Source organism: Eleutherodactylus coqui, chromosome 1, assembly GCF_035609145.1.
Source record: "Eleutherodactylus coqui strain aEleCoq1 chromosome 1, aEleCoq1.hap1, whole genome shotgun sequence".
NCBI lineage: Eukaryota > Metazoa > Chordata > Amphibia > Anura > Eleutherodactylidae > Eleutherodactylus > Eleutherodactylus coqui.
In genome coordinates, this window is record NC_089837.1 from 352,914,482 (window position 1) to 352,942,187 (window position 27,706).

Here is a 27,706-nt window from a genome sequence, read left to right on the forward strand (position 1 = left end):
CAAATGATCTTCTATACAAATACATATCACATATCATAGAGCATGCTTTGTGACAGCGCACTGCAGCTTATCAGTGCTTTTCCCATTCATTGTTCGCCTCTAACCCATCACAGGATGTAAACGCCCGTATTGTAGGAGCTGGGGTCACAGTAGGTCGCTATGACGTTGTAGTAAGTCAGAAACAATTAGCCGTCTCCCCATGTTATGCTGCTTTTCACTAGATTCTATGCATTTCTCGCTTCTCATTACGCGCTCTTCACATCATTTGTTGCTAGATTCGGGTTGTGATCTTACAGACCTATAGAATGCCCATAGGATATCACGTATGATGGAAGATGACAAGATATGGTATAGATTATTAAAGCCTTTCGTGTGTCTCCTGCCACTCATCCACTCATTCACGTGCAGCGTTAATCAGCCTCCGTGTTCTGCCGTACATCCACTATGGCTGCTCAGCTTGATATGTATTTGCAGCAGCAAGAACGGGTTTATATGATGAAACTGGTAAATTATTCTTAGCTAATCTTTGGCTGGATCATTGCATTGAGATGTTTTGTTTCTTTTTTTGACACCTCAATTAAGCTCTCTGCAGAAAGCCTTCCACTTTAAAGTAATTGTGAAGTTCCTGGCAAGATGATCACTTGCAATGGAAAAGGAAATGTGAAAGGTTACAGCTTTAAATAAAAGCTGTCTAAATGATTCAGTATTAAAAGCATTTGCTTGCATACAACATGTCAACCTTTTCACGTTTAATATACCTTACAACTGTACTTATGAGCACTTCCCCACAGTAAATATCAAAGCATGGTGCCTGCACAGGTCTACGGCTTCAAAGAAGCAGCCTACAGGAACATATTAGTGATATAGATAGATAGATAGATAGATAGATAGATAGATAGATAGATAGATAGATCTATAGATATAGATAGATAGATAGATCCTACATTCCCAATAGTAATACTACATTAAATATATATATTGGGAATGTAGGTAATGTTGGCTGGATCCTGATATTGCTTTGCAACCTTATAGCTGCTTTGGCATTTGCAAGTTGATAAGATGTTCACAACGACCAATATGTTCTAGGAAAGTCAACCATGCCACTGTGGTAGGTGATGTTGAGGGTAGTCCTGTGGAAGTTGTACATGCAAAAACAAGATTGAAATGTGTCATTGTATTAGATACAGGGATATTTTCTTCTTTATATTGTCATATACTTTATGTTGTTTCTGTGTTTTTGCCTTTTGATGTACTGTAAACTAAAGATGGAAATCTCTAGCAGACAAGCTCCAGGGTAAACATATATATATATGGACAAAGAGGAGTAAGACCATCTCTATGGTTGGAATATGATTACATGGAAAGGAGATTTTAGCTGTCATTCTTCTTCCCATCCACCTACTAATGACTTCTTTTGGTTCTAAGGCTAATATTAGAGAAGCCCCCATTATATGTCTGTATGGGATGTGTTGTCAAAACAATTGTCCACTATTAGCTATGATTTACTGCATGCATGAGCTTGTTACTGGACAGACTAGTATTATAGGAAGATACTAATATACAATGGGTAAGTTCCTGTATAGGTTGATGGGTGAATTTATAACCCACTAATTCTGCACAATATTGTGATGGATGTTTCCTGTAGTGACACAGAGAACAGTCTGGATCTTGGTGTACTTTCTGGAGCAAAATGACTTTCTTAAAGCCAAGCAAGTCGTAAATTGGCATAAGTGAGGAAATATCATTTAGAATCGTTTCCATGTCTCAGAGGCTTAGGGAAAATCAGCACCTGGGACAGCAGAAATGTGTCTGACTTCTGCACTGCTGCAAGCACTCACTGAGCTGGATTAGTACAACCTGTCATTTACTTGTATAATGGAAAAGGCCCATCGGCTCTGAAAGGAACTGGTTTACTTAGCGCAAATACTATCAGAGGGACAATAACTTCCTTTTTTATTTTAGGTCATTCTAACCTTAAATGTGTGGTTTTAACATATGACAGTTTAAAAGCCTTTTCGATGTAGAGCGGTCATGTCTTTGCCATTCTATCAGGTTATGACAGTTTGTTTCTTATTCTTTTAAGAACTCTGTTGATCAGATATGTATCTATTTTGGATAGAAATTGTGCTCACCTATGATATATATATGTGTGTGTATGTGTATATATATATATATATATATATATATATATATATAATCTCCACAGAGCGGCCTCATCCAGTGATGGTTCAGGTTGTGCTAATAATGCCTATTTGCTGAAATCATAACAAAATAGAATAGATTGCTCAAATACCTGATTAATGAGCCCCAATGCTGTTTGGTATTTAAATATCCCTAATTTAATTGTTAATATCCCATTTCCAATGGGTTTCAATGAGTAACACCACCTTATCGGCATTGCTCTTTATACTTAACCCCTTCTATGTCTTGCATTATGCAATACTGAGGGACCTACTCTCCATACATACAATTGCCAGAGTTCATCTCACCCTGGGTGTGACATCCCAGCTGCATTATCTGCAGCATTGCAACTAGTAGATTAGTGACCATGGGCTGAACATGAGGGTGTGACGGCAAGTAGTTTCCTGCTTATCATGACATTATGCTATCTGATCAGCTTGGTCATAGTTCTCATTCACCTATAGGCCTTTGTACTGTAAGCTTTGAAAATGGAATAACAAGTAACCAGAAATAATTGTGGAATTGTCTTATTTCACAGTTTTATTTTTGTCCCCCTATTTTCCCAGCATTTATTTTTTTATGTTTTTTTTTTCTGAGAAGTGATTATTCCAGTGGATGTTTCCTTCCTTGTAAGGAATGTCAGGATTAAATGCGTCCTCCATTCTCTTGTGCAGGGAATTGTTTAGTGTGTGCTACCAGCTATCCCCATTGCAGCCATTATATGCTGCTGACTCAGCTGGTCAGTGCATCCTTTCAGGATATCCTCAGTGTGTCTGGGGAATATGTAGAAAGAACTGAGCTTCAGGGAGGGATAAGAGCACAAAGTTCACAGGCAATATTTTTCAGTCCGACATGTATGCTCAAACACACCCAAGCTCTGGTTCAGTAGCTTTACCTGGATTTTAGCTGCAGAAGAAGCGTTCTTGTTATCAATAATATAATGTGTGACATTATACAATGCAAAATGCTTCCAATCTGCATGAAATTGAGAATATCAGTTTATAAGGATTAACATTGTGGCACGACTGGGGTCTTGTGAAACTGTAATAGGTGTTACATGATAGCTGCCAACTAAGCAAGAACGTCATGTCACTCACTTGGGTTATAAGCGTATGTTCACATGGTGGAGTTGAGACCGACCTGCATCACATTCGCAGCAAATCCGCATCTCCTAAATGCTCCATTAGTTTCCATGTAGTTTGTATGGCATGCATTTTTATTACCCACAGATGTGAAATCAAACGTACAGAAAAGAACAGTCACATACCACTTCCTGATGTGAATTCCATGCCAAATCAGTATGGTATTCACTTCCGGAAATCTACATGTGGATTTGCCCATAGAAAAGGGCTAAATCCACATGTGGATCCACGGGCATGCAAGTGCATATCCATGGCAGAAATTCATGGTTCAGCTTATATTTTTGCCATGGTTTTCTAGATAGAATCCATGCGGAAAACCTGATGTGGATATTCTTTCAGCTTGATTCTGCACAGAGTAGGGCTTGTCTGCTGTTCAAAATACAACAGTTTAGAGGTGCGAATTCCCCTAGAAAACTGTCTTCTATGCTTTGCATTTACTATGTGTTTTTAGACACTTTTGGACAGTTTTCCCGACTTGTCAGAAAAAGGGCTTGGCCTATGCTGCGCCAAAAATTGCTGCAAATAGCCATGAACTGCGCCAAAATTTTGCTGCAATTTTTGCTGTAATCTAAACCAACTAATAGATGGTCTAAACATAGACTAGATAATCTTAAAGTTCGACAAATGTGTCATTCAGCAGAGCCACTGTGATAAATTTGACACATTTTAAAGACAGGCTCACACGAGCGTAATTTCATTGCTTATTACGCATGCATAATATGCTGTAAATGGAATCAATGAAGATACATTGATTTTCATTGATCCATTCACGCTTGCAGATATTGATTGCGCATAATACGGCGTAAGAAAATGCAGTATGTTCTATTTTACCACGTATTATGCGCGATAAAGCCCTATTGTTCTCTATGGGTGCGTAATAAATGTTAAAGATACGCAATTACATTGCGTATGTGCAGCATTTATACATAACGTCACTAAGTGACAGAGTGGGAAATTTAAAAAAAAAAATGAAACCGGTCAGACTGCACATGACAGCGTGCGCAAGATACGTTGGCATGTGCTGTGAAAAAGGTGATAGGTGGCTCACACAGCAGTAAAACGCTGCATGAGGCTGGCCTAAGTTTCTTTACCTTTTGGACAGTATTAGTAAATAAGCCCCAGAATCTGTGTGCTTCTAAGTACTTCATTCTGTTTTTATTGGTCCTCCTTTGGGTTATTTATTGGGGTTTTCTGGAGTGGACATAATTCCAGAAACCATGTAGTAAATACCAATCACAAATAAAGCTCTTACTAGAAGGTTGCTATTACACAATTAGCCCAGGGCCTCGATGTGACAAAACAATGGCCGGTGCAAAGACTGCGGCTGCAGTGATGTTCTAGCCATAGAAATGTCACTTTCCTATGTCCACTGGCTGTAGCATTGTACACTGTCAAACATTAAAGTTGGGTTCACATCAGCATTTTTGTTTTCCAATTTTCTGTTCTACCCTAAGAGCAAAAAAAACCAGAAAAAAATGGATCCAGTAAAATCCACTTTGATTTCACTGGAACTTATTATGTTCCAGCTTGCTCCTGTTCCATCTAGTTTTATCTTTTTGCCGGGAAAGAATGGGAAACTGAATGGAATTGAGTGGGGTTTTTTTTTACCTTGTACGCTATGGGACGGACACAAACAGAACTATTCCTTTTCTATTCCGTTTAATGGTTCAGTTTATTATAACTGCACATGTGTAAATTGTAAAACAGAGCTACATTTCAAACATAGAAAAATGGACACCCATTAAAAGATTGTTTTTAACAGAATGTCCAACTGATTGAAGCAGAAACTATACTTTTTTCCAGATCCATTTGCGTTAGTTTGCATCAGTTAGACATCCATTTTTTTAAATTTAGTAAATAAAGAAAAGTGGATTTGTTAATACCAAATAAAAGAACATTCATGTGAATCCAATCTTACTAGTGTTGTGTATATAATTCATACGGCAACACAACAAATGCAGACACAATATAAATGGTATTTTTCACAACATAAGCTCATATTTTCTAATTAATGAGATAGATCTAGTATATTCTTATGTGGAGAGATTGGTAATGGTTCTCTTAGTTGTAACAAATGGTCCTAGAACTATTATCTGTTCCATATCAATAACTTGCTCAGCACGTTTTTTATTATAAAAGCTGTTTGTTCCTATTCTGTGGATTTTCAGTGTTCTCAAACAAAACTATTGTGCAATATTTTCGAGTTAAAATTGGACAAATCTTATCTCTATAGTGTATAGCATTTAGGAAAACGGAGAAGTTTGCCTTAAAATTCTATTTTTATATTGTTATCCTTACTCCAACTGGCCACCTATTCTTGTGCTGTGCCTTAAAAATAGCTTATTGTCACTGTGTACTGCACAGAAAGTACATCCATTCACAACACATTTTCATCAGGCTGAGAACAATTCTCTGCTGTTAAAGCAGGGCTGATATGATTTTTAGAGAGACCAAAACAATGATAGATGGATAGGTGGATTTCCTTGCTGAGTATTGCTTGAAATTGAGTTCATCCTGACCTAATGTAGCAACAAATGCTCAAAAGCGATCACATTCATTGTATAATAATCCCTGTTATTGCCAATTTTACATGCGGTTCATTGTGGTGATTGCATTGCCATTTTCAATTAGCTGCATCTGAATAATTGTCCTCCTGTTAGCAATGTTATAAAGAAATCACGAAAGCCAAAAAGCTCATCTACACTGAAAGATAATTGCTCAAGCAACACTTTGAGTGACTGTTTTGAGCAATCCTCTTTGCATAACTCCAAGTAGCTAATTAGCAACTTAAGAGTTATTGCAGGAGGAGCGGGACACTGCTGCAATAGCTCTGAGAACAAAGAAGCTGTTTTGCATATGCAAACAGCTGCATTGTTCTCGGAGCTTTCAGCTGGTGTCCGGAATACTATCAGCGCCACCCACTGAGAAAATTAGCGCGAGACGCTGATAACAGTTATTGTTGATTTGTAGCTTGCTAGAAATCACTGATGAATGAATAGTGCACACACATTGTGTCTAAATGGGCCTGATGAAGGGTCCATAGAAGATCCGAAAGCTCGCTATAACATCATGTATTTTTGTTAGCCATTAAAAGGTATCATATCTACAAGATTACTTGGCTTCTCTTACTGAGAACAATCACACAGAGGAATCATTAACAGCCTATGGAAAAATCCTTTCTGATAATCAAAATTCCTAATCTATTAGGATCTTTGCTTGCTTAGACATGGTCATCATATAGTAGCCGCAAAATTGAGTTTGTAGCTTTTTCTATTCTAGATAGAAGTGCTGTTAATCTTTGCTACATTTCGTTGAGAATGAAAGAGAATAGCTAACACATCTATCACTTGCCCATGAGTGCCGAACGCATTTGTAGCGTGCAAGTTGTTGAAATATACATTAATCTATCAGGCTGTTTGCCTTGGAAGAAGTCTCAATTTGCCTTTTGACCTCTGAGGCTTCATGAAAATCCTTCCCAGCAGGTGTTAAGCTTTGTGTAAAGTGTTCCACACTTTGGTTACAAGATTAGATAGCTGTCTCCTGATTACCTTGGAGAGGTGCAGTAATTGAACTTCTTTTAAGAAGATCCCGTCAGACTTTGATAGAGATAGACTTGATACCCTGAAGCAGAGATAGAAACAAGCTGGCCAAATCCCAATTTATTTAGAGAGAGAACATGAGAAGTTGTAAAGCCTGAAATCATGTCATCCTGGCTGAATGTTTAGACAAGGCTTCATTTAAAGTTAAAAGTAGACTTTTATTAGTGATCAAGCTTGTCCACATGGATACAATAGAGAATCAACTCAATGTTTTTCTATGGATTCACCATCTTCAGGGTTGCATATAGCCTGGCAATATGCTTTCACTTAAGAGACTTGTGCACAGACCCTGTATGGCAGGACATAATGTATCTACCGGGACATATTACCCACCTGTAGGCATTTCGGGGAAGCCTTATTATGCACCTTATTCTCAACTAGAATGAATTCTTCTGGGGGCGAATATGTCTGTAATGCAACACTTGATGCTGCAATGCCTGCTTGCTTCAGAAACATGCAGTAATGGCACATAGCAGGCTATGGATCCAGATTCAGGATTCTTGTAATGTGAATCCCTGGTACGGCCATGTGCAGAAGGCATAAAAGTGTTGACTGCCTTCGCTCATGGCCTTACATGGCCATACAACCTAATGTACATTGTATATGCATAATACTTGCAGGTCCTCTGTAAGTAGCTACATACAGGAACTTAACCCTTTCCAATCCACTGTCTGACGTCTGAAGACATTATGATTTAAGGCTGTACAGCTCCGATGTTGGAAGACATCCATTGGAGTTCTCTTACTGTATATTGCCAGCTGTCTGAGCCTATCCAACGTGTCCCCTCATGCAGTACTGGCCAGCATATAGCGGCATTGTATAACATCAGAAAAAAAGTAAACCCCTAGGAAAACCAGGATACAAATTGGATTGGAAAGGGTTAAAGGTGTTTTTCTGATGCTTATTATTTTAATAGGCTCCACTCAGCTTCCCACATCAATTTTTAAAATACTCAATGTATCTGCTGATACTCCTCTTCTTCGCTCTGGTGGTCATTAGACCAAAACCGCCTGGTCTAGTGACGTACCATTTACAGGTCACATGGGCTAGGAGAAATGACTCCTAGTCCTATTTATGGGATGTTACTGACGATGTTATGGTTGGGGTAGGTTGCTGAGAGGACATTGGCTGTAGCGGTCTCATCACCATTACAGCCAATGTAAACCAAGACCAGGAGGAAGGACGAAAAAGCAGAGGGAGGACAAAAAGGCAGCAGGGAAGCAGTGGCATTATGAGAGGAGTACTTTTATCTTTTTTATATATATTACAACATCCCCCCACTACCACCAATGGTTATAATGTACTTGGAAACCCCTTTTAATTGATTATAGAGTTATGTAATAACCTGAATGAAAAACTGACATCAATGTGAGGGCTCAGTCACACGGGCTCATCGGCGCCCGTGTTACTGCAGCGAGCAGACGGACGTACCTGAAGACAGACGTCCTTCTTGCGCCTCGGGAGGAAGAACATGTGACCAGCTTCATTGCCGGTCATGTGTTCTTTCATCAGCACTGGAGAGAGACGGCTGTCTTCAGGTACGGCCGTCTTCTAACGGTCAGTCACACGGGCGCATCGGTGCCGGTGTACAGGTGCCGATGCACCCGTGTGACTGAGCCCTGACAAATACACCATCTTTAAACCTAGACTTTTTCTTTGCCTTTCCACAAGTTCAGACTTAGCCTTCCCAGTGTTCATGGATTCCTTCTGGCTCATTGCAGCACATTTATAAACCGGATGATTTTTGTTAAAAAAAAAAGGCAAGAACCAAACGCACAAGATGGGTAAGATAGGTATGTGAAAGTATGAGAATTTGGTGCAAGATCTCTGTGTTGATCATGCTCATTGAAATGTTTGGCCAGTGTTTTCACGCTGAAGCCAGACACAGCTGATGCCTTTTTAGCGCACTTTTTGCATCGGTTGGGATTCCAAAGCCTAATAGAATAACACTGCATGCAATGTTATTCTGTCCAGCACAGGGAGGCATCCAGCATCAAAACTGATGTGCTAGATGCCTTAAACATTCCTATAGAAAACTATAGGTTCAGTACTGCCACCAGTTTATCTCTAGTGTGTACTTACAATGCTGGAGGGGCAAAAAAAAGCCAGATGGCCAAGTGTATGGGAACCCAGCCTTAGGGCTCTTTCACACAAGCGTATGCGTTTTTACGTTCGCTTGTATGTGCCGTTAATTCGCATGAATGGATGATTTTCCGTGATCAAGTCCCGAGCTTAACTAGTGTTTTCTCATCCATTCACACGGCCGGGCGCGACATATATTACCGACAAAAATACACCTCAGCACGGAAATCCCTTGCTTGGCATAAATTCTCGGAATGACTTCAAAAGCCTAAATAGAGGCACCTGTAAGCTTTTCCCTGCATTGGACGCTGCTAAACTCCCTCCCCCTCCCTTCTTTTCCAGTCCCCATAGGAGGCTATGGGAGCCGCCAGCGTATATATGTTGAAAGATAGATTCAGACCTATCTTTTCACATAGCGTAAAATAGCAGTCGTCGATTTCGGTTGTGTATGTTCTATTTTTTCTGGTGCAACGTTTTTAAGCACCGCAAAATAGCCCAAATAAACTGGATGTATTGGAATCCAATGCCTCAGATGGTTGCGTTTTTCGCCTGGGCGTGAAAATGCAGCTACATAGCCGCATAAAAAGGCTCGTCTGAATGAAGCTTTAGGGTACATTTCACAGGTAGTGGAATTGGTGTGTAAAATCTGCTAAATTTGTATCAAATTCCACTCCAAAAACCGCATCAAAATCTGCACCATTGGTGTGGTTCCATCGCAAAATGCACCCCTTCAATTGAAATGAAGAAATCTGCGAATCTGCATCAGAATCTGCACCAAGTGATGCAGATTTTGACAGTTTTTGGTGTGGATCCGCACCAAAGTCCACAGCACAAAATATACTGCAGGTTTAGATGCAGATTATCATGATTTTTTTTAACCCTTACCATTTTTTACTTGCATTTCCTCCTCAGGTACATACTTATACAGGCTCTTATGCTATGTAAACACTTCGTGCTGGTGAAAGTAATCTGTATAGACAGTAGAAAATGTTACCATAGTTTCAGAGTGTGGGCTGTCAAAACAAAGGAAATTGTACTCTTCACTCTTCTGGAGAGAATTTCTTTCTCACTAGCCTTGAACTACTTAGTCACAAAGGCTGTTACATAAAGCAAATGTGTCTCTTTACATTTTGTTTCGGCTTTGTGCACAAAAATCAGAAATGTATTGTTTATAGAACAGCATGGGACCTTTACTGGCTCCAGACAAATTGTTAACACCTAAAACGTATTCATTACAACCAGTTTTACTGGGTTTTTGAATTTTTAGTTGACTGTTGCATCATTTATGCAGCAAATATCACTAGAGGAAAAGTGAGATAGTCATCAAGGGGTATGGGACCTAAAGAAAATAGAGAACAGAGATAATGTCAGTAAATTAACAATAATGGGGCTAATGGGAAGATGGAACAATGCTTCTGCAGCGTCACCTATTGGAAGGCAGCATTTCTGCAAGTCAGTGTCAGACTTTTTAAAACGCTATCCTTTCTCCTTAGGGAGAGCAGCTAAACGGTGAGTGAGGAGACCATAATAGGGCATTTACGCTCCTCTGGGTAATATGCAAATAAGGGAGATCAAACAATACCTCCACAGTGCCACCTATTGCAAGGCAGCAATACCTAACGTCAATGTTATACTCTTTATACAAGCCTTGTAACAATGACCAGGAACAATGACTGGTCATTGTTACAAGGCTTGTATAAAGTGTCTAACATTGACTTTAGATATTGCTGCCTTCCAATAGGTGGCACTGTGTTACAAGGCTTGTATAAAGAGTTGTTTCATCTCTTATTTAGACTTTTTAAACAAACCTTGTGATAATGACTGCAAATTGTGAGCCAAAGCCAGAATAACCATATATAGACAGCTGTTTTGGGGTGATTGCCCGCCAAACGTGTGCAGCAAGTGTCTGGCATGGCTAGTGAGATGCCTATAGGTCATTTGCATATTTTGCAAAGTAGCAGGGATGGTCTTTTAAGTCTCCTCACACCTTCTAGGAGTGCTCTCCCTTGAGAGAAAATGATACCCTTCCTGATCCAACGATGGGGAAGACACTCCACAGTCAGTTGTATTCCCAAATAGATCTAAAGCAGTGTGAACCCTAAACTGTGATCATAACTACAGCCATAGCAGCTTCTACAGAGCCCATAGACTCATGCAGAATTTTTTTCCTTTATTACACTTTATTTTACAGTTAGCAAGTTAGGCCCATCTGTTGCTTTACTATGGAATACTAAATACATCCCTGTTTAACACCATGTATTTACCAAGAAAGAGTAGCCCAGCATTTACTTATCTTCTATGTCCCAACACCTCATATATAATTTTATGTTTAACCACGTGCTTTTCCTATTGTGTAATAATATGTACATATCAGAAAAGCAACATTTCGTCTAGACAGCAACACAGTCTAAAATTATGTTCTACAGGGCCTCTTCTTTTGCTGTGCATGCACAATTCCACTTACCGGTATATCCCTTATTGTTTTTGCATGATTGTTTCAAAGGTCTAGGCCACCTATTCATAGGATAGGGGATAAACATATGAGGCCGTATGATCTCTAGAACAGCAGTTCTGAAACCCTGTTCCCGACAAGTTTGAGTGGAGTGGTGGGCATCACTACTCATGGAACTGGTGGAGATAGATGAGTGATGTACTCAAATATCTCCATTAGGGCCATAGAATTTCAATGGAGAGGCAGGGTTGCATGTGTGAGCACTTCTTCATTCAAATTCCTCTGGAACAGGACCTGTGTTCCCATGGGGGCCCGATGATCATACATTTATCATCTTCCAAATGGGTAGATGATTAATGCTTTTCATGAGTTACCTGCTTCAAACTCAATAACACCACACAATTACAAAAATGTATGTCAACATATTTTTGGAGGTCATTTGACTCGCATTTTAAAGCTGTACAGATTTTATACCTTATAACTAATGTGCCAGTATTCAGGAGGCTTAACTTGTCAGCTTTTTGCCCGCACAATTGTTTCCATACATATAGGGGAAATTTACTAAGCTAAATGTGTCAAAATGTTGGCTGAATTTGTGTAAAAAAAAAAAGAGGGGGGAGCGGGAGAAGAGTTGAGAGAGATTCCTCTCTCTCTCTCTCTCTCTCTCTCCCCTCCCGAACCCTTCTGCAACCCCCTGCTCACCCCTGTGGCCCCCCGAATCTTCAGGGACGAGCCAGCAGGTACTCGAAAAAGGCAATGCTCTCTCGAGTAAATCGCCTTAACGAGTATGCTCGCTCATCTCTAATTTTGAGCGATCATCTGTGTGTGTAATAGGACCTTTTACTCTACAGATTTTAAATCCATAGCATGTCAGTTGTTAGCTGCAGTTTAAAGCACATATTCCACCCTTTACAATGCAAAGGATGAAATCGGTGGCAATGCGCACCAAAATCCAAAGCAAAATTGGATTTGGGCACTACAGGTTAGCTGTGGATTTGATGTGGATTTTCAGCAGCGGAAAATCCAGAGTGAATATGGCCATTGTGAACATATCTGTAAGGCAGTCTATAACAGTCTGTCAATCAGTTACATTACTAATACATGTAAGGGGGTGGCTGAGAAGTCAGTAAGGGACCTTTCACATGTGCAGAATAATTCTGCAAGACCTATCTAAAGACGCAGAAAATTCTGTACCAAAATCCGCATATATACATGCAGGTTATGAAGCAGAAATCTGCAGCAGCAGATTAAGCTGCATCTTTAGGTGTGTCTTGCAGAAATATTCCACATGTGTGAAAATGCCATCACAGCCATCGCCTTCAAGAAATATGTCTGAACTGACCACTATTATTACCTATGAACTGTAATTGTTTGAGTGCCGTGACTGGAACTGTCTGTACAGAGAGCGTCATGTTATATGCTACACAGTTTAGTTTTCTGTGGTTCCAGTTTGTCTACCTGTGCTATAATGCCATAGCGGTGCTGATACCCTGTTTCCCCGAAAATAAAAAACATACCCTGAAAATAAGACCTAACATGATTTTTAAATGGTATCCAGGCAGATATACATGTAAAGAAATATTTTGAAGCAAAAATTAATATAAGACCCTGTCTTATTTTTGGGGAAACACGGTATATATGTTATTTTAACCGGTTATTCCTGGTCACGGGTGTAGATGCTGAAGCGTTGCACCGTTCCGTTCAGGTCGCTTTTCACTCCTCATGATGAGTTGTGATGAAACTGAAAAAATATGAATGGTAAGTGTTGTGGCTATAATATCTGCACATGACATTAACTGAAAACTGCAAATGTCATCTGACCTCGTCTGTAATAATTGGAGTTAGTTCTCCACTAGAAACACTGGGGACCACTGGTTGGTAACCTGACAGCTTGTCTTCTAGACTTAACCCTTTCCAATCCAATTTTGGATTCTGGGTTTCCTAAAAGGCTTTCTCTTTTTGCTGTTATACACTGGTGTCATCTGCTGGCTAAAGCCAGTGTGTGTGCGCCAGAGAGGCTCCGACAGTGGAGTGGCTGGCAATAGACGGTAAGAATATCCTGTCGGACGTCTTCTGACATTGGAGCTGTGCAAGCTTCAATCAGAATGTAGGAAGACGGCAGACAGTGGATTGGAAAGGGTTAAAGCTGACCTTGCTTTGGGACAGCTGAGCCTATGAAGAATCATTTATCTGAAGCATTCTTGGAGCACTGCAGAAGTTGCTACCTGGAAATACTGTACTAAGGACTAAACCAGAAACTGTTGTCCAACTAGAGACTGTTTTGGCCTAAACCAGTTGACCTGTTTTTTCATTAAGTTGCACTGTGGAACTAACATAGGCTGTAATCGCCAAGCCGAGTGCCATATTATAACCCCAAGCTCTGTACTTAGAAAAGACATTGCAATTATGAAGCCTGTAGCCATTGTGACTGTAACCAATAACCCCTGTGCCTCCTGAGGAATAAAGCTTCAAGTTTATTGTTGCATGACCATCTCCATTTTTGCGCCATCTTTGAGTGGGGTACCAAAGTAAGGCTCATGGGCCACATATAAATAGATACATAAGTCAAAAAATTAATACATTCCCTTATGTCTGCCTCACTGATTGATATCTTACACATGGCAGCTAACAGGAAGTCAGTCCTTCCACGTGTGTCTTTTCACTAATCAGATCTTGTACAATATAAATAGCAGTCTGTTGAATTAGATGTTTGACATGCTGGCTTGATATCAGTGCCATTATCTGATATATATCCAAGTTTCAATCTTTAAGTGTGAAATCGCTCACTATTAAAGATACTGTATAATGCTTATTAAAAAGACATCTATTAATATGCAGGTTTCATGAAGGTTTTAGAGAGGTAACTTAGGGCCCATTTATATAGCATGACTGTCGGGCTTAAGAGTGTCTGACAGCCGTTCAGCGGTGCTTTTATACAGCAGCGATCATCGTTCAGTGAATGGAGGCGAGGTGGGCCGGGGATCTTTCCAGCCCGCATGCCTCCATTCACGGTAAACAAGCAGTCGTTCATAGATGAACCACTGCCTGTGTATACAGGCTGATTGTCATTTGATTTTTATGCCTGCACATTCCAAAAGATGAACAAATTATCATTTGTCATTTAAAACATAGAATTACCCTGTTTCCCTGAAAATAAGACATACCCTGAAAATAAGACATAGCATAATTTTCCGGGATTTTTGAGGATGCTTGAAATATAAGCCCTATTCCAAAATTAAGTGCTGCTTACAGTTAATTTAAAAAAGTCAATTTAAATAGTGTCCAGGCAGCTATATATGTAAAAAAGTTAAATCTTTTTGAGCAAAAATTAATATAAGACACTGTCTTATTTTCAGGGAAGCACAGTAGTACAAGCAGCACTCGGGAATCTTCAGCATACAGAATCACATCATCCGATGTGCCTTTATTGGGTCCATATGAACGCAACATTTCGACCAATATGAGGTTTTTGTCTAGCTTGACAAAGACCTCATATAGATCGAAATGTTGCGTTTATGTGGACCCAATAAAGGCACATCGGATGATGTGATTCTGTATGCTGAAGATTCTTGAGGACTGCTTGTACTATTTCTACGTTTGGGATCATTGTTGGGCCCCTTGAAGTTGGGATCTGGACAACTGGCATGCATTCCTTGTGCTCCCCCACTGGATGTGGATCTATGGTAGTGCTGCTGGGTATGTGCATTATTTGACATCGTTTGTAATTCAGATTCTGCATGCATTTACACTGTACAATTATCTTTCAGATTCCCATGGTCCAGCGAGAATCTGAACAATAATCATTCAGTCTAAAAGGGCCCTTACACAAGTCCATTCACCTATACCCATTTACACTAGAATGTTCTTGAACCCCTTTCATAACTGAGGACTGTGATGCCCTAATGCCCACATCAAAATTTCATATCTACATAACAATAAATTTTAAGGATTAATATTTTTTCAGCCATATCAAATTTTTTTTTTTGGCATAGATTGTGCTTTTATATGGTACCAGGATAATGGTATAATCTCTTCATTTTACATTTTTTTAAATAGAAAAATTGGTACAAAACCCAAAACATTCAAATTTTCTTCATTTGTTCTATTTTTAACTTGATGTGATAGAATTGAAAAACTAAATTTAAACAAAAGAAACTAAACTTCTTGGACTCTTGTGTAAAAGGATACCAAATATGTAAACTTTAGTTAATCTATATCATCACTATAATACCTAGGAACAAATATCCCCATTTTTATTTTTGCCTTAGCGTCCTCACTAAGGCAAACTACTCGAGCGAGTAGTGCCTTATTCGAGTACCTGCCCGCTCGTCTCTAAAGATTCGGGTGCCGGCGGGGGAGAGCGGTGAGTTGCGGGAGTAAGCAGGAAGGAGCGGGGGGGAGAGCGTGAGAGAGAGATTTCCCGTTCCGCTCCCAGCCCCCCCCCCCCCCCCCCCCCCCCCCGCCGGCACCCGAATCTTTAGAGACGAGCGGGCAGGTACTCGCATAAGGCACTACTCGCTCGAGTAGTTAGCCTTAGCGAGTACACTTGCTCATCTAATCTCTTGTCATTAGCTAGTACTTTGTCTCACTTCGACAGCTATGTTTATCACTTTTCATGGGCAAGAACTGGTCATTTCGTCTCCCTGTCACTTCATCGGGATCAAAGTGGCAAAGTATTGATCCAATATCTTTACTAAGAGAGGACTATACAATGAGATGTGCCAATAAAGTGAAGGATGGGTATAGATATATATATCCTAGCTGCACGGTGCATGAACAATTAGCAATTTTGCTCCAGAATCATTTTACCACTTTCACTGGTTCTTGCTCCACCCTCCTTTTTTATCTTTGTAAATCAATATTGGGCATTTTTATGCTTTTATTAGATGTAATGATGTTTCTAACTTACCTGGAAAGAAACGATCATGTGTCACAGTAATGCACCTGAAGATTGAAATGCGTTGGTATTTTCACTGTTTTCTGTTGACTCATTCAGTAACTATGGTTATATATTCAGTAAGAGTAAGTACTCCTCAATCATTAACTCTAATCTCTCTTTTGGCAGTTTTCATCTGTAGCTTCATGGTGGCAGCTCCCATATTTGGTTACTTAGGAGACCGCTTCAACAGAAAAGTGATCCTGAGCTGTGGGATATTCTTCTGGTCGGCAATCACCTTATCAAGTTCCTTCATCTCCAAACAGGTAGCATATGAATATGAATGGATTGAACTATATGATGGTAGGAATGCTCCAGGAATCAAATGGTTAATGTAGTATAGTCTTCTTTCTAACAACTCACTGGTCAGACAGCTCCATCTATTCTTCTAACATGTGGTTTGCATTACCCAAATATTGTCATCCAGGAATTTACAGATTTTGTCTTTGGGTCCTAGCTGCACTGGAAGGTCATGTGCTCCAATTACAGAGTGGGGGCTTTGGTCTTTAATAGTAAAAAAATAAGATGTTATCAATTAATTTTTTAATATTGTAGAAGTTTCAGTTACCCCCATTGCGTTACTGTCATTTGCTGAAGCTTTTCTCTTGAAAATGTCTGAAGTGACGGAATAAATAGGATACCGCACTAGGATTATTTTTTTCCTGTATGGCGTAATGTTGTATACATGTGCCATTGGTATGTTTTATTTGTCATAAACTTTTTTTTTTCTTTTGACTTGTGTGTCTTTCTAGAAATACAGTCGTTCAAGCACTGAGTATGTCATAAGTGTAGTATCACATGTATACAGGAAGCTAGCGTTGGAATTGTGGCATCTCAACGAGCTCAGCCAATGTGATGGGTCCCGGGCCGTAGCTATTCGCAGGTGGTGCAGAGGTAGCAGTTGCATCTGAGCCCTGGTGCCCGAAGAAGCCCAAGGACCTTCTAACCCATAAGAAGACACTAGTATTATAAATGGCACAAGATTAGTCGGGGCCCTTTTACAGATTTTGCATTGGGGGTGCAAGTTGCAACTCTGAATGGTTCCCCCTGTGTGAAAAGTGAAGACAGAGATTGTGAAGTATCACTCCTATTGGAGTCTACTTGTAAAATCTGCTCTGAACACACCCATGTAAAGTTTCATACTGGGCATCTAGTTAAGGGTCCTTTCACATGGGTGAATGTGAGTTCTGCCCAAGATTCTCAGGCGCAACTCGCATTGGACAGCCTCAGATGCCCTGTCCGTGTTCTGTTCAATACCGACAGGCAGTGGACATTGGATGTCCGATTGTGGTCCGTGATACAGACCAGAATAGGACAACCTATGATTTTTTTCCAGTTGGTCTGTGTGAAAAAATGCCACTGTGAACAGCCTAATTGGCTATAATGAGTCTGAGTATTTCATGGTCAGCACACAGATAGCACGTGGACAGGAAATACACCTGTATCAATGGGCCCTTTGGCCCCATTCACATGAGTGTATGCGTATCTGCACGTGCCTAAGCACAGCATAATTGTGGACTGAACAATGTTTTTTTTGCATGTGCATCAGTGTATTTTACTTGTTTGTGCGCTGAAAAGAGACAGCGATTGAAATGGCTAATTAGTCTAAAGAGTTCCAGATTTGTTCTTTTTTTCCTGCGCAATTATGCAGTGTTTCATGCATCTCCCAGTGTATTGTGCACACATTTGCGCACCCCCATTGACTATGGGTGAAATGCACAGAAAAAATATGTGCATATGAGCAAACTCTTCTAAATGAATGGGTTCTATTCTCTGCATATTTTGCGTATGAAGGAGGCCTAAGTCACATTCCTAGGGATCTTTCCCACGTGCGGAATATTTCCACAATACTTCTTAATCTGCTGCTTCGGATTTCCACTCCATAAACTGCATGTGTTCATGCAGATTTTGGTGGTGGATTTTCTACGTCTTTGGCCTTATTCACACGACCATATAGACGCAGCTATTTAGCTACGTCTAAAAATTGCGCTAAAATCACTACCATCTGAAGCATTGATTTCAATGTATTCAATAAGATAAGTGATTTTTGGAAGCGTAAAAATAAAAAATCGCGCCAGCAAAAATTGCACATCGGCGACTGTTTTCGGTCGCTGATTTTATACGCTGCATCAAAACATAGGTATTGCCAAGTCTTTGGCCGAGATATACTGGAAGCTCCCATAGACACCTGTCGGAGCTGAAAAAAAAAAGTGGGGTAAGGGAGTTTAGCTGCGTCCAACGCTGGGAAAAGAAAACAGCTGGATCTATTTATGCATTAGTAGTCATTCCAAGGATGATCGAGGGATTTCCGCGCTGCAGTGTATTTTTTTGACAATAGGCAGCAGCCGCCCGTGTGAGCGGCAGAAAATCTGCATCTAAAGATCAGGACTTGATTGCGGCTATTCTATATTCATGTGATTTTACAGCGCGTACGGGCGACCGTAAAACCACATACGGTCGTGTGAAAGAGGCCCTTAGGTGCATTTTGCAGAAATATTCCACATGTGTGAAAGGTCCCTTAGACACTAATAAAAATCTACTTGCTGAGCTGAGAGGCGTTGACCCTACAGGACCCAGATCAGGTGAACACAACATACTGGGGCAGCATACATTCCTGGTAATTGCCCTTCTTTGTTATTCCTAAATCCTCTCTATATGGAGCAGCTCAGACTTTGTTTTAGACTGTCAGTTTCTCTTTTGTAGTCATTCTGACATAACCGCCCCAGAGAGTACAAGACTATGTGAGGCTGAGGTGTGAGAGGTGTCACGTTACTAGAACTCGGAGAGTCCCCACTATTCTGAAACTTTCTTTCATTTTAATATTTGCATTCCAGCCGCACATGTTCGGTCACACCCTCCTCTCATGTTTGCTGATGAATAAGTCTACAGTCCTTTGTTTCAGCTTCCAAACGCTAAGGCAGTATATGTGATCATACTGGTTACAGTGCCAAGGTTATAAAGCACTGCTGCCGGTAGTCTTCCTCTCAGCTGAGCATAATGCACATAAAGAAATTTATACTCACCTGCATCCTGCCCTGCATCCCTCTAGAGTCTAACCTGTGGAAAGAAAAGAGTTAAAAAAAAAAGGTAAACTCACCTAATCCTGTTGTATTTCCTCCCTCCATGGTTTAGCTGTCACGTGAGGGGTCATCTGCCAGTGGCCTCTCCTGGCCGTGTCTAACCTCTGACATCCTAGGAGAGTTCACAGCGAGTGCTCAAGCGCAACGGGAAGGGGGCTGCACGCGCACTCGCCGTCGACTCTCCAAGGACTTCAGAGGTTAGACGCGGCCAGGCCAATCAGTGCATGACGCATCATTTGTGACGCGTCGACCACTGACTCGGGCGGCAGTACTTGCCGTCCAGCAGTGGTCGGAGGAGTGGTGAAAGCTTGCACTTTGCTAGTTTCTGCCCTGCAATAGAAAGGCTATAGGAGGGACAGGCAGTTTTCTGGTGAACGGCCCAGCAAGGCACAGGTGAATATAAATTTTTTTATTTTCCTGACAGAACCCCTTTAAATATTATGTCTGGGGCGCAGTCATTTATGCAGTTTAGTTAGTGTTAAACTCATCCCTAGAGGGCACAAGTTCTCATACAGAATTTAAGCCCAAGAGATGATCAACCCATTTAAGGATCATTTGGGGTCCATTTACACGAACTGATTTCTCGAACTATCTCCAAGTTCACTTAGGCGCAGCCTGTTTGAACAGGCAGATATGTTGTTGGCTCGTTCAAATGAGAAATCGTTCAGTAGTTCGCATTCGCTGTATAAGTGACTGAGAATGACTGGACGATCTGTATTTAAGCCTGCACATTAAAGGGTCGGATTCTGGATGCGGGAGCCTGCACCGCAGTCCAACCCTGTACCCGGCTGGTAACCCCGCGTACCAGTCTTCTTCTTTAGCTGTACTGGGTATGGCTCAGACAGCTCGCCGTCGGACATGTGCAGTATAGATCCCCCCTCCCCCACCCCAGATTCCACAATGCAAATATGCCCATGTGCAGCCGACCTAAAAGGCTAAAAGGGCCCTTGCTGTTGGAATTGATCCCTTTTTTCAGATTCTTTCAAGAGAAAACTATTAGTCCTTACTAATGATATGGCCTGTGTGTAATTATAACTACATAGATTTCTAAGTAGACAAATACCTGTTCTATTTCCTGGATTGTAGAAGCATACAATTACGTGCTCCAAAGTACCCTGTTAATCCTCTACAGAATTTACCTGGTCGGCACTGCAGTACTGAACAACGTGTACCCTTCCTGCTTCAAGTGGAATTAAGCTACTTCCAAAAAGAAGTAAAAGCTAACCTGTCTCTGACAAAAGGAAAAGAACCATGAAAACATGTCAGTTCATGCCTTTATGAATGGGTGTCCCATACACTTTGACTGCTAATCTGCTATGAGGTAGAAAACAACCAGTTCCAATATTTTATTGGTTATTACAATAGGTGCCCACTTGAGTAATAAAAATCCCCCATTGCAATCCATCAAAAATGAGTGCAAACCAAAACTAAATGGCATTGTCCCAGACATTAGAATATAGAATGACTAAAATAAACCTTTTCTTCAGTAGCGGTGTAGGTTAATGCTCATGGGCCTAGTTGCAAAAACTTCAGGATTTATACAGGCCTAAATATATATTTGCTACAGGGGGGTAATCTTTTGTATAGTGAGATAGCTCAGTCTAGCATGATAACATGGTCCTAACTTCAAGACAAGAATGTTGTGACTATATTACAAACATCGCATCGCACTTGCATGCATGTCTTTTAAGGTCCCATTAAAAACAATGAGTGAGGCGTTCCAAGGGTCTGTCCAAAGATAGAACATGCTGCAACTTTTATCCTTGCTTTCTTTCTAAAGAATGGAGTATTTTTGCAAGTTTTTGGGTCTCACAACGCACAAAAATGTTGCCTGAGATGTTACAACCAGGAGACGTACTCCTTTATCCCTTCATTTCAATTTCAACGCCGTCGGTTCTTGGGGCGGAGGACACCCCCACTCACTGCTATTTGGTAAGACTACATGAAGAACTCTTTCTCCACAATCTAATTTTAGTCGGCGGTGTATACGGGACTGTTTTTATTTTGGATGTAAATCTTTTCACACTCCTACAGTAAGCGCATCACAGCTGGAAGTGGTTCTCAATGCTTGGATGGCATTTCATCATCTCATTTTTCATTCATTGTGAATGTTCTCAGCTTTTATTTATCGAAATGTCCCAATTTAATATCCTCAATGAACGGAGGGGTTTTTGCGATATTCATTACCTGAAATAAGCACATTTTCTCACTGCTTTAATTTACAGAATATACTGTGTGAGGATCACAGAAATACAGTAACTCTACCACCAAAATGAAAACAAAGTAGCTTATTGCCTTTGATTAAAGAGCGCTGCCATTTCATTAGTCCAATTCCCATTTGTACTTTATATTATTGTTTTGCTCAAAACATTATCATCATAGTGGATATAATAAGACGACAAAGTATTCCTGACCGAGCCTATGTATTTAGCGATTTTATCAACCTATGTAGTCATTTCAATAACCTTCCCAGGAGCATCTTGTCATTAGGTAGATATGTCTCCCTCCTTTACAGAGTGACCCGTTAAAACATACTACATAGCCAAAATGATACGCTATCCAAATATTTCATCCATATGTGCTTTTTTGAATTTGCCGGGAAGAACAATGTGCATTATCAATAAGCTGCTCCACTGCTGCTACCACAGCCTGTATATACTGTAGGTAAGGGCTTATGCATACCAGCACAGAGCCTGCCCGGAAGTGCATTAAGGGACCTTTCACACTTGGGGGATATTTCTGCGAGACATACCTAAGGCCTCCTGCAGATGGCCAGGTCAGATCCCGCTGCGAGAATTCTCGCAGCGGGATGCAAGCCGTGCCCCTGCAGTCACCTCCTCCGGCGTCTCCTCCGCTCTGCTATGTGCCTGCTGATGCCCAGCCAGCACATTTGCAGAGCGGAGCTGGAGCGTCAGAGGTGACGTTTCTGTGCGGACCTCTGCGAGGCTCGCACAGAAATAGGACATGCCGTGATTTGTTTCCCGCGTGAGTTTTCACGCAGTCAAATCGCGGCCATCTGCATAGGATTGCATTATCTAATGCAATCCTATGGCAGCGTGCACGGGCGGAAACTCTGCGGGAAATCCCATTGCGAAATTCCCGCCCGTGTGCATTTAACCCTTAGGGCTCCCACCCACTTGCCTTTTTTTCACGCGTTATAGCTTGCTTTTTTTTCACGCGTTATAGCTTGCTTTTTTTTCACGCGTTATAGCTTGCCTTTTTTCAAGCGATTGTCAATGGGACTTTCTAATGTTAAAAACACTTTGTAAGTTGGTGCGTTTTTAACATTAGAAAGTCCCATTGACAATCGCATTAAAAAAAGCAGCAATATAGCATGAAAAAAAGGCAAGCTATAACGCGTGAAAAAAAGGCAAGTGGGTGGGAGCCCTAAAGATGCAGAAAATTCTGCATCAAAAACTGCATGTATACATGCGATGTATGGAGCAGCAGATTAAACGGCATCTTTTAGGCCTCATGTCCACAGGCGGGTCAGATTCTGCACGCGAGAGCCCACAACGGAATCCGACTCTGCCTGTGGCTGAGGACCCTGCTTATCTGTCCGGGTCTTCTTTCTTCTGTACTGCAGGTATGTACGGAAGTACGTTTTATTTTTTTCAAACTCCTGCTTTCCCGTGGAATCCGCGGCCCGCTCGCATTGTCAAGTGCGGATTGGCCGCAGATCGGACAGCTTCCATTGACTTCAAGAAGCATGCTATGGAGGCTTATTGCTTCAGAATCCAGAGAAGAACGCCCCCTCCGGATTCCACAGCAAAAATCCGTTCTTGGACATTGGGTCTAAGTGCGTCTTGTTGAAATATTATGCACGTGTGACATGTCTCTAAGCCTGAGGATCTCCTTCAGTACGGAACTGTTTCGCCATGCGGGCTTCTTCGACTTGTGTATATACAGTCTCCCGATGGAGCAGGAATCCGTTTTTTTTCCTATTGAATTCATATAGAATCTGACAGAAAAAACTTTAAGATATCTCCAAATAAAATGAAGATGTGCAGAGGCACATGCCCTTCTATGAGTGATCCATTAATGCTCCCTAGGAAGGAGCTGTAATATTGCCATGTACATGGGCCCTCAGGCTTTATATAGTACCAAAAAAAAACCTTGCACCATCTATTGTTTTTTCTCCCACAAAACCACAGGTTGGGAATGCTCGCTTACCTCCAGGCACTAAATCTCTCTGTAAAACCGCAGGCCAAAGTACTTTTCAGCTGAGCCGCACCCGCTACTTGTGGACGTGACCTCAAGTTTTTACAACCTGTTTCCCTTCAGTGCTTCATAGCATCCTCTTACTGTACTCTTCCAGGCTGGAACACTGGTTATTTTTTCTCTGAGTTATTTCATAAAACATTTTATATTCTTAATGTTTCTACATATGAAGATGCTCCTGTAATTGTCTATATCAATGCAGAGACGTAACTGTAAAAACAGGTTGTAGATATCCCATAAAAATAAGGCCCTTTACAGATTTAGCTCTCTAATATCTACTTCCACTTCCAGTATCTAATGTCATTGCTTTTAGACATGGAGCCTCCAAAGACACCTTGTATGATAGTCTCTGCTTTAATGGTGCTACAACCCCCATTGACTTGAAGAAGATTGTGCAGGGTGTTTCTCTCCAAGCACAACCCAATCATTTAGCAAAATTTGTATTCTGGAAAATCATATCTCACAAGAGTGAATGCTGACTCCTACCCTGGTTCTTGGTGAGCTCAGAGTCGTCACAGAAGATGTTGAAAGTGGCCACCATCAACCTGAAAGAGCTACCGTTGTACACAAATTACAAACCACAATAAGGTTGGTCTCACATGAATGGGACGGATTCCACATGTGGATGTCTGCACTGGAAGACCTACGATCATTCACGGGAAGTAATTGCGAATGATCGCGAAGATCTCAGTTGCGAGCGGTTTTCTGTGTGGAAATATATACCATGCACAGCGTATTGTCCGCGCAGAAGAAAGCTCTCTCTCTCTCCCCCCTCCACGTCAGGCCGCTCCAGTGGGAACATCAGCTCAGTGCATGAGTGTGCTGGCCCAGCAAGGGTCCTGGGCGGTGGAGCTCCACTGATCTGATATTGGTGATATATCCTAAGGATAGGTCATCAGTACTGTACAATTGGACAACCTCTTTAATCCTCATGTAAAGGGTCTTAAGCATGCATTCTTTTTCACTTTTCCCTGATGGATGAAACATCTTCATCTTGTATTCACAGACACCTCAAGATTACTCTAGGCATGAAGACAAATATTGGCATGCAATCCCACAGAGGAGTTACCTATTCTCATGCAGACTGCGTAAATAATATGCACAAAGTGCATCGCCTGAAGGACACAGACCTACAACAAAGAAATACTGAACTACTTTCTCAATGTGTAATGACCTCGGTCGTCACTACAAAGGCTGACAAGCTTTCTAGACCAGCATGTGTCTAATTTACCAGTCATTTAAAAGCCCTGGCTTGACAGTCACATGACTGCAGTTTTATAGTTTCAGCAAATAATGGCCTTTTTTTTTGTATAGCGAAACGTTGTACAATTTTCCAATATAGTTTTTGTATCTATTCCTCACATTTTCAGAATCGGCCGTATGATCATCACAGGATAGAATTTTATCCACTGGAAGGAGGCAATGAAGGTTCTTATTGAGTAACAGTGTATAAAGATATTTAAAAACCATAAGGTGTCTATATAGAAAGTATATTGGAAAATTGTATACATTTTTAGAATACCATGAACTACTTTACTATTTATTTTTATTATATAATTTATGTATTTTCAGCTGGGTCAGCCCTTTAGGTGTTAGCGGCTCTTAGGGTGGGTTCACATCTGTGGTGGAACCTCCTGCAGGAAGTTCCATAGCAGATCCGGCTGCGAATACTGGAAGAGAAATTCTCCTGTCCCAAAACTGGGTAGCTGGGCAGAAAGTGGACGGACCCCATTATAATCATTAGGGGCCGTCCGGCTCAATTTGGTTCTGTCCAGAGATTGGAGCAGGAAAGTGAAATCCCCAGAGCAAGTGGGAAACCACCCTTATATAATCGGGGAGAATACCTCCGTACACACAGAGTCCAGTGGGGCATGCCACAATTTTATGTCTGCCAGATTAATATGGAATCCCATACTACCAACCTCTGTATACTTCCATATGAAATCAGAGGCACATGTAATTACAGTACAGGGCTCATGTACCTCTATGGAAGAGTTGAAACAGCTCCATACAAAATGAAGCCATAATAGAACCGTGTAAATTAGCCTCTTTATCAACTATTGTTTTTTCTATGACCAACCACAAGCAATCTGGATTACTGAAATTATACCAACTGAAGACCTGTGTGTAATCACTTTATTTCCATTTCCCTTGTATATTATAAACCCCACACTGCAAATATCACGTATAATTATATATTCATGTGTCACTAACCTCTGTAGGTACTGGTTTGTATAGATGGAAGTCCACTTTTTATTGATGTTGAATGTTTAAAACTGTTCCCTAAAATGTAGCTACATTGTATCATGTTAGTGTGTAACTAATTTGTCCTCCTTTCATGTGTAATACTTAGCGTAGACCTGATACATGATACGTTAGAGCTTTATTAGCCAGTAATAATGATACCTGTTTGCAGAAGGTACATTTATTGTGAGATACTGAAAGCAGAGACAGAACAAAGCCGTATAATAATGCCTTGTTTATTGGGATTGACTGGCTGATTATAGGACCCCTGCCAGGAGAGATACAGCCTGCTTCTTCTTTTTTCATATGTATTCCCATTACATGCCCCCTTTATCAGTTACTGTGGTAACCGCAGAAAATTGCTTATGTAGTAACTCTTTCATGGGTAAAAGGAATTAATTCTGAATATGTGTACTACTTGTTTTTAGTCTGATGTATACTTTTATAATAATAATGTATGTTTCTATGTCTTCTTTTCAGTATTTCTGGCTACTTGTACTCTCCAGGGGGCTTGTGGGCATTGGGGAGGCTAGTTATTCAACCATCGCTCCCACAATTATTGGAGATCTGTTTACCAAGAACACCCGCACACTTATGCTGTCAGTCTTCTACTTTGCTATCCCTCTTGGAAGGTAATTGGTGTTACATGACGTATACAGTACTGCATATGAAGAATATTCACAAGGGACTACCTGTAGCCAATACAACCAGTGGGGCTTTTAATAGTCATTACACTTGGGGTGCAATCACTTTCCATATGGAGAATAAAATGTACAAGTATCAGTGCCTTGCGGTTGTGTCTCTACACAATAACCAGTTTTTCCAATTTTTTTCAACAAGTATGTGAAATAAGTATGAGATCATAAAGAACTAACATGAAATGTTCAGGGCTAATGTGAAAGAGGCAATTACTGTAAATACTCGAGTATAAGTCTAGTTGTTCAGCCCCTTTTTTTGTGCTGAAAAAGCCTCCCTCGGCTTTAAAAAAAAACCTCCATACTCATTTCCTAGCCGGCGTCTGTGTCTCCGGCGGTAGTGCGGCAGGCTGCTTGAATTCTCTCCGCTGTCATCCCCCACCATCCTCTTTGCTCGGCTCTGTCATTTCCCGCCGTCATCGCTGTGTAAGTAAGAGCTGTGATTGGATCGAGGGTCAGCCAATCACAGCCGGCGCTTGATCATTCACAGCCAATCAAGCTGCTTTAGAATTCTCCCCGCTGTCATCTCCCTGCTCGGCTTTCAAATCCCCAGCCGTCAGTGCTGTGTAAGTTAGCACTGTGATTGGGTCGAGGGCCAGCTGAGATTGGCTGATGTTCAATCCAATCACAGTGCTTACTTACACAGCACTGACAGAGCTAAGCAGAGAGGACAGCGAGGGATGACAGCGGGGAGAATTCAACCAGCTCGTCGCACAGACAGACGCCGGCTGGGAGGTGAGTATGTTTCTTTTTTTTTTTACCTAGTATATACTTGAGTCTAGCTCGGCTTATACTCGCATCAATAAGTTTTCTCAGTTTTTTGTGGTGAAACTTATTGTCTCGGCTTATACTCGGGTCGGCTAATACTCGAGTATATACGGTATTCTTAAATTAGCAGTCATTCATAATATAAAATTGCCCCATGTAAATGACCAAAATAATAGTTCAAAGTCTGTTAACATTTGACTGATTGAGCATGCCTACAGTAATACAAGCATGCAGGCATTACAGTGAATCACCAGTTTCAGTTATTGTTTGATAGGTCATTCAGTATCCATAAAATTCTGTGAACTA

General features: G+C 40.9%; 1 protein-coding gene across 4 annotated transcripts in view; it reads left to right on the plus strand.

Annotated features, from left to right (window-relative positions):
* SPNS2 (SPNS lysolipid transporter 2, sphingosine-1-phosphate) overlaps positions 1 to 27,706 on the plus strand; it is a 141,304-nt gene that overhangs the window by 64,557 nt on the left and 49,041 nt on the right. For all 4 annotated transcript variants that reach the window (XR_010786454.1, XM_066577012.1, XM_066577020.1 and 1 more), the window contains exons 3-4: positions 16,522 to 16,658; positions 26,418 to 26,569. Coding sequence is in view for 3 of the 4 variants with exons in the window: in XM_066577012.1 (XP_066433109.1) it covers positions 16,522 to 16,658; positions 26,418 to 26,569 (289 nt within the window). In the remaining variant the exon portion in view is untranslated. The remainder of the gene's footprint in view (positions 1 to 16,521; positions 16,659 to 26,417; positions 26,570 to 27,706) is intronic.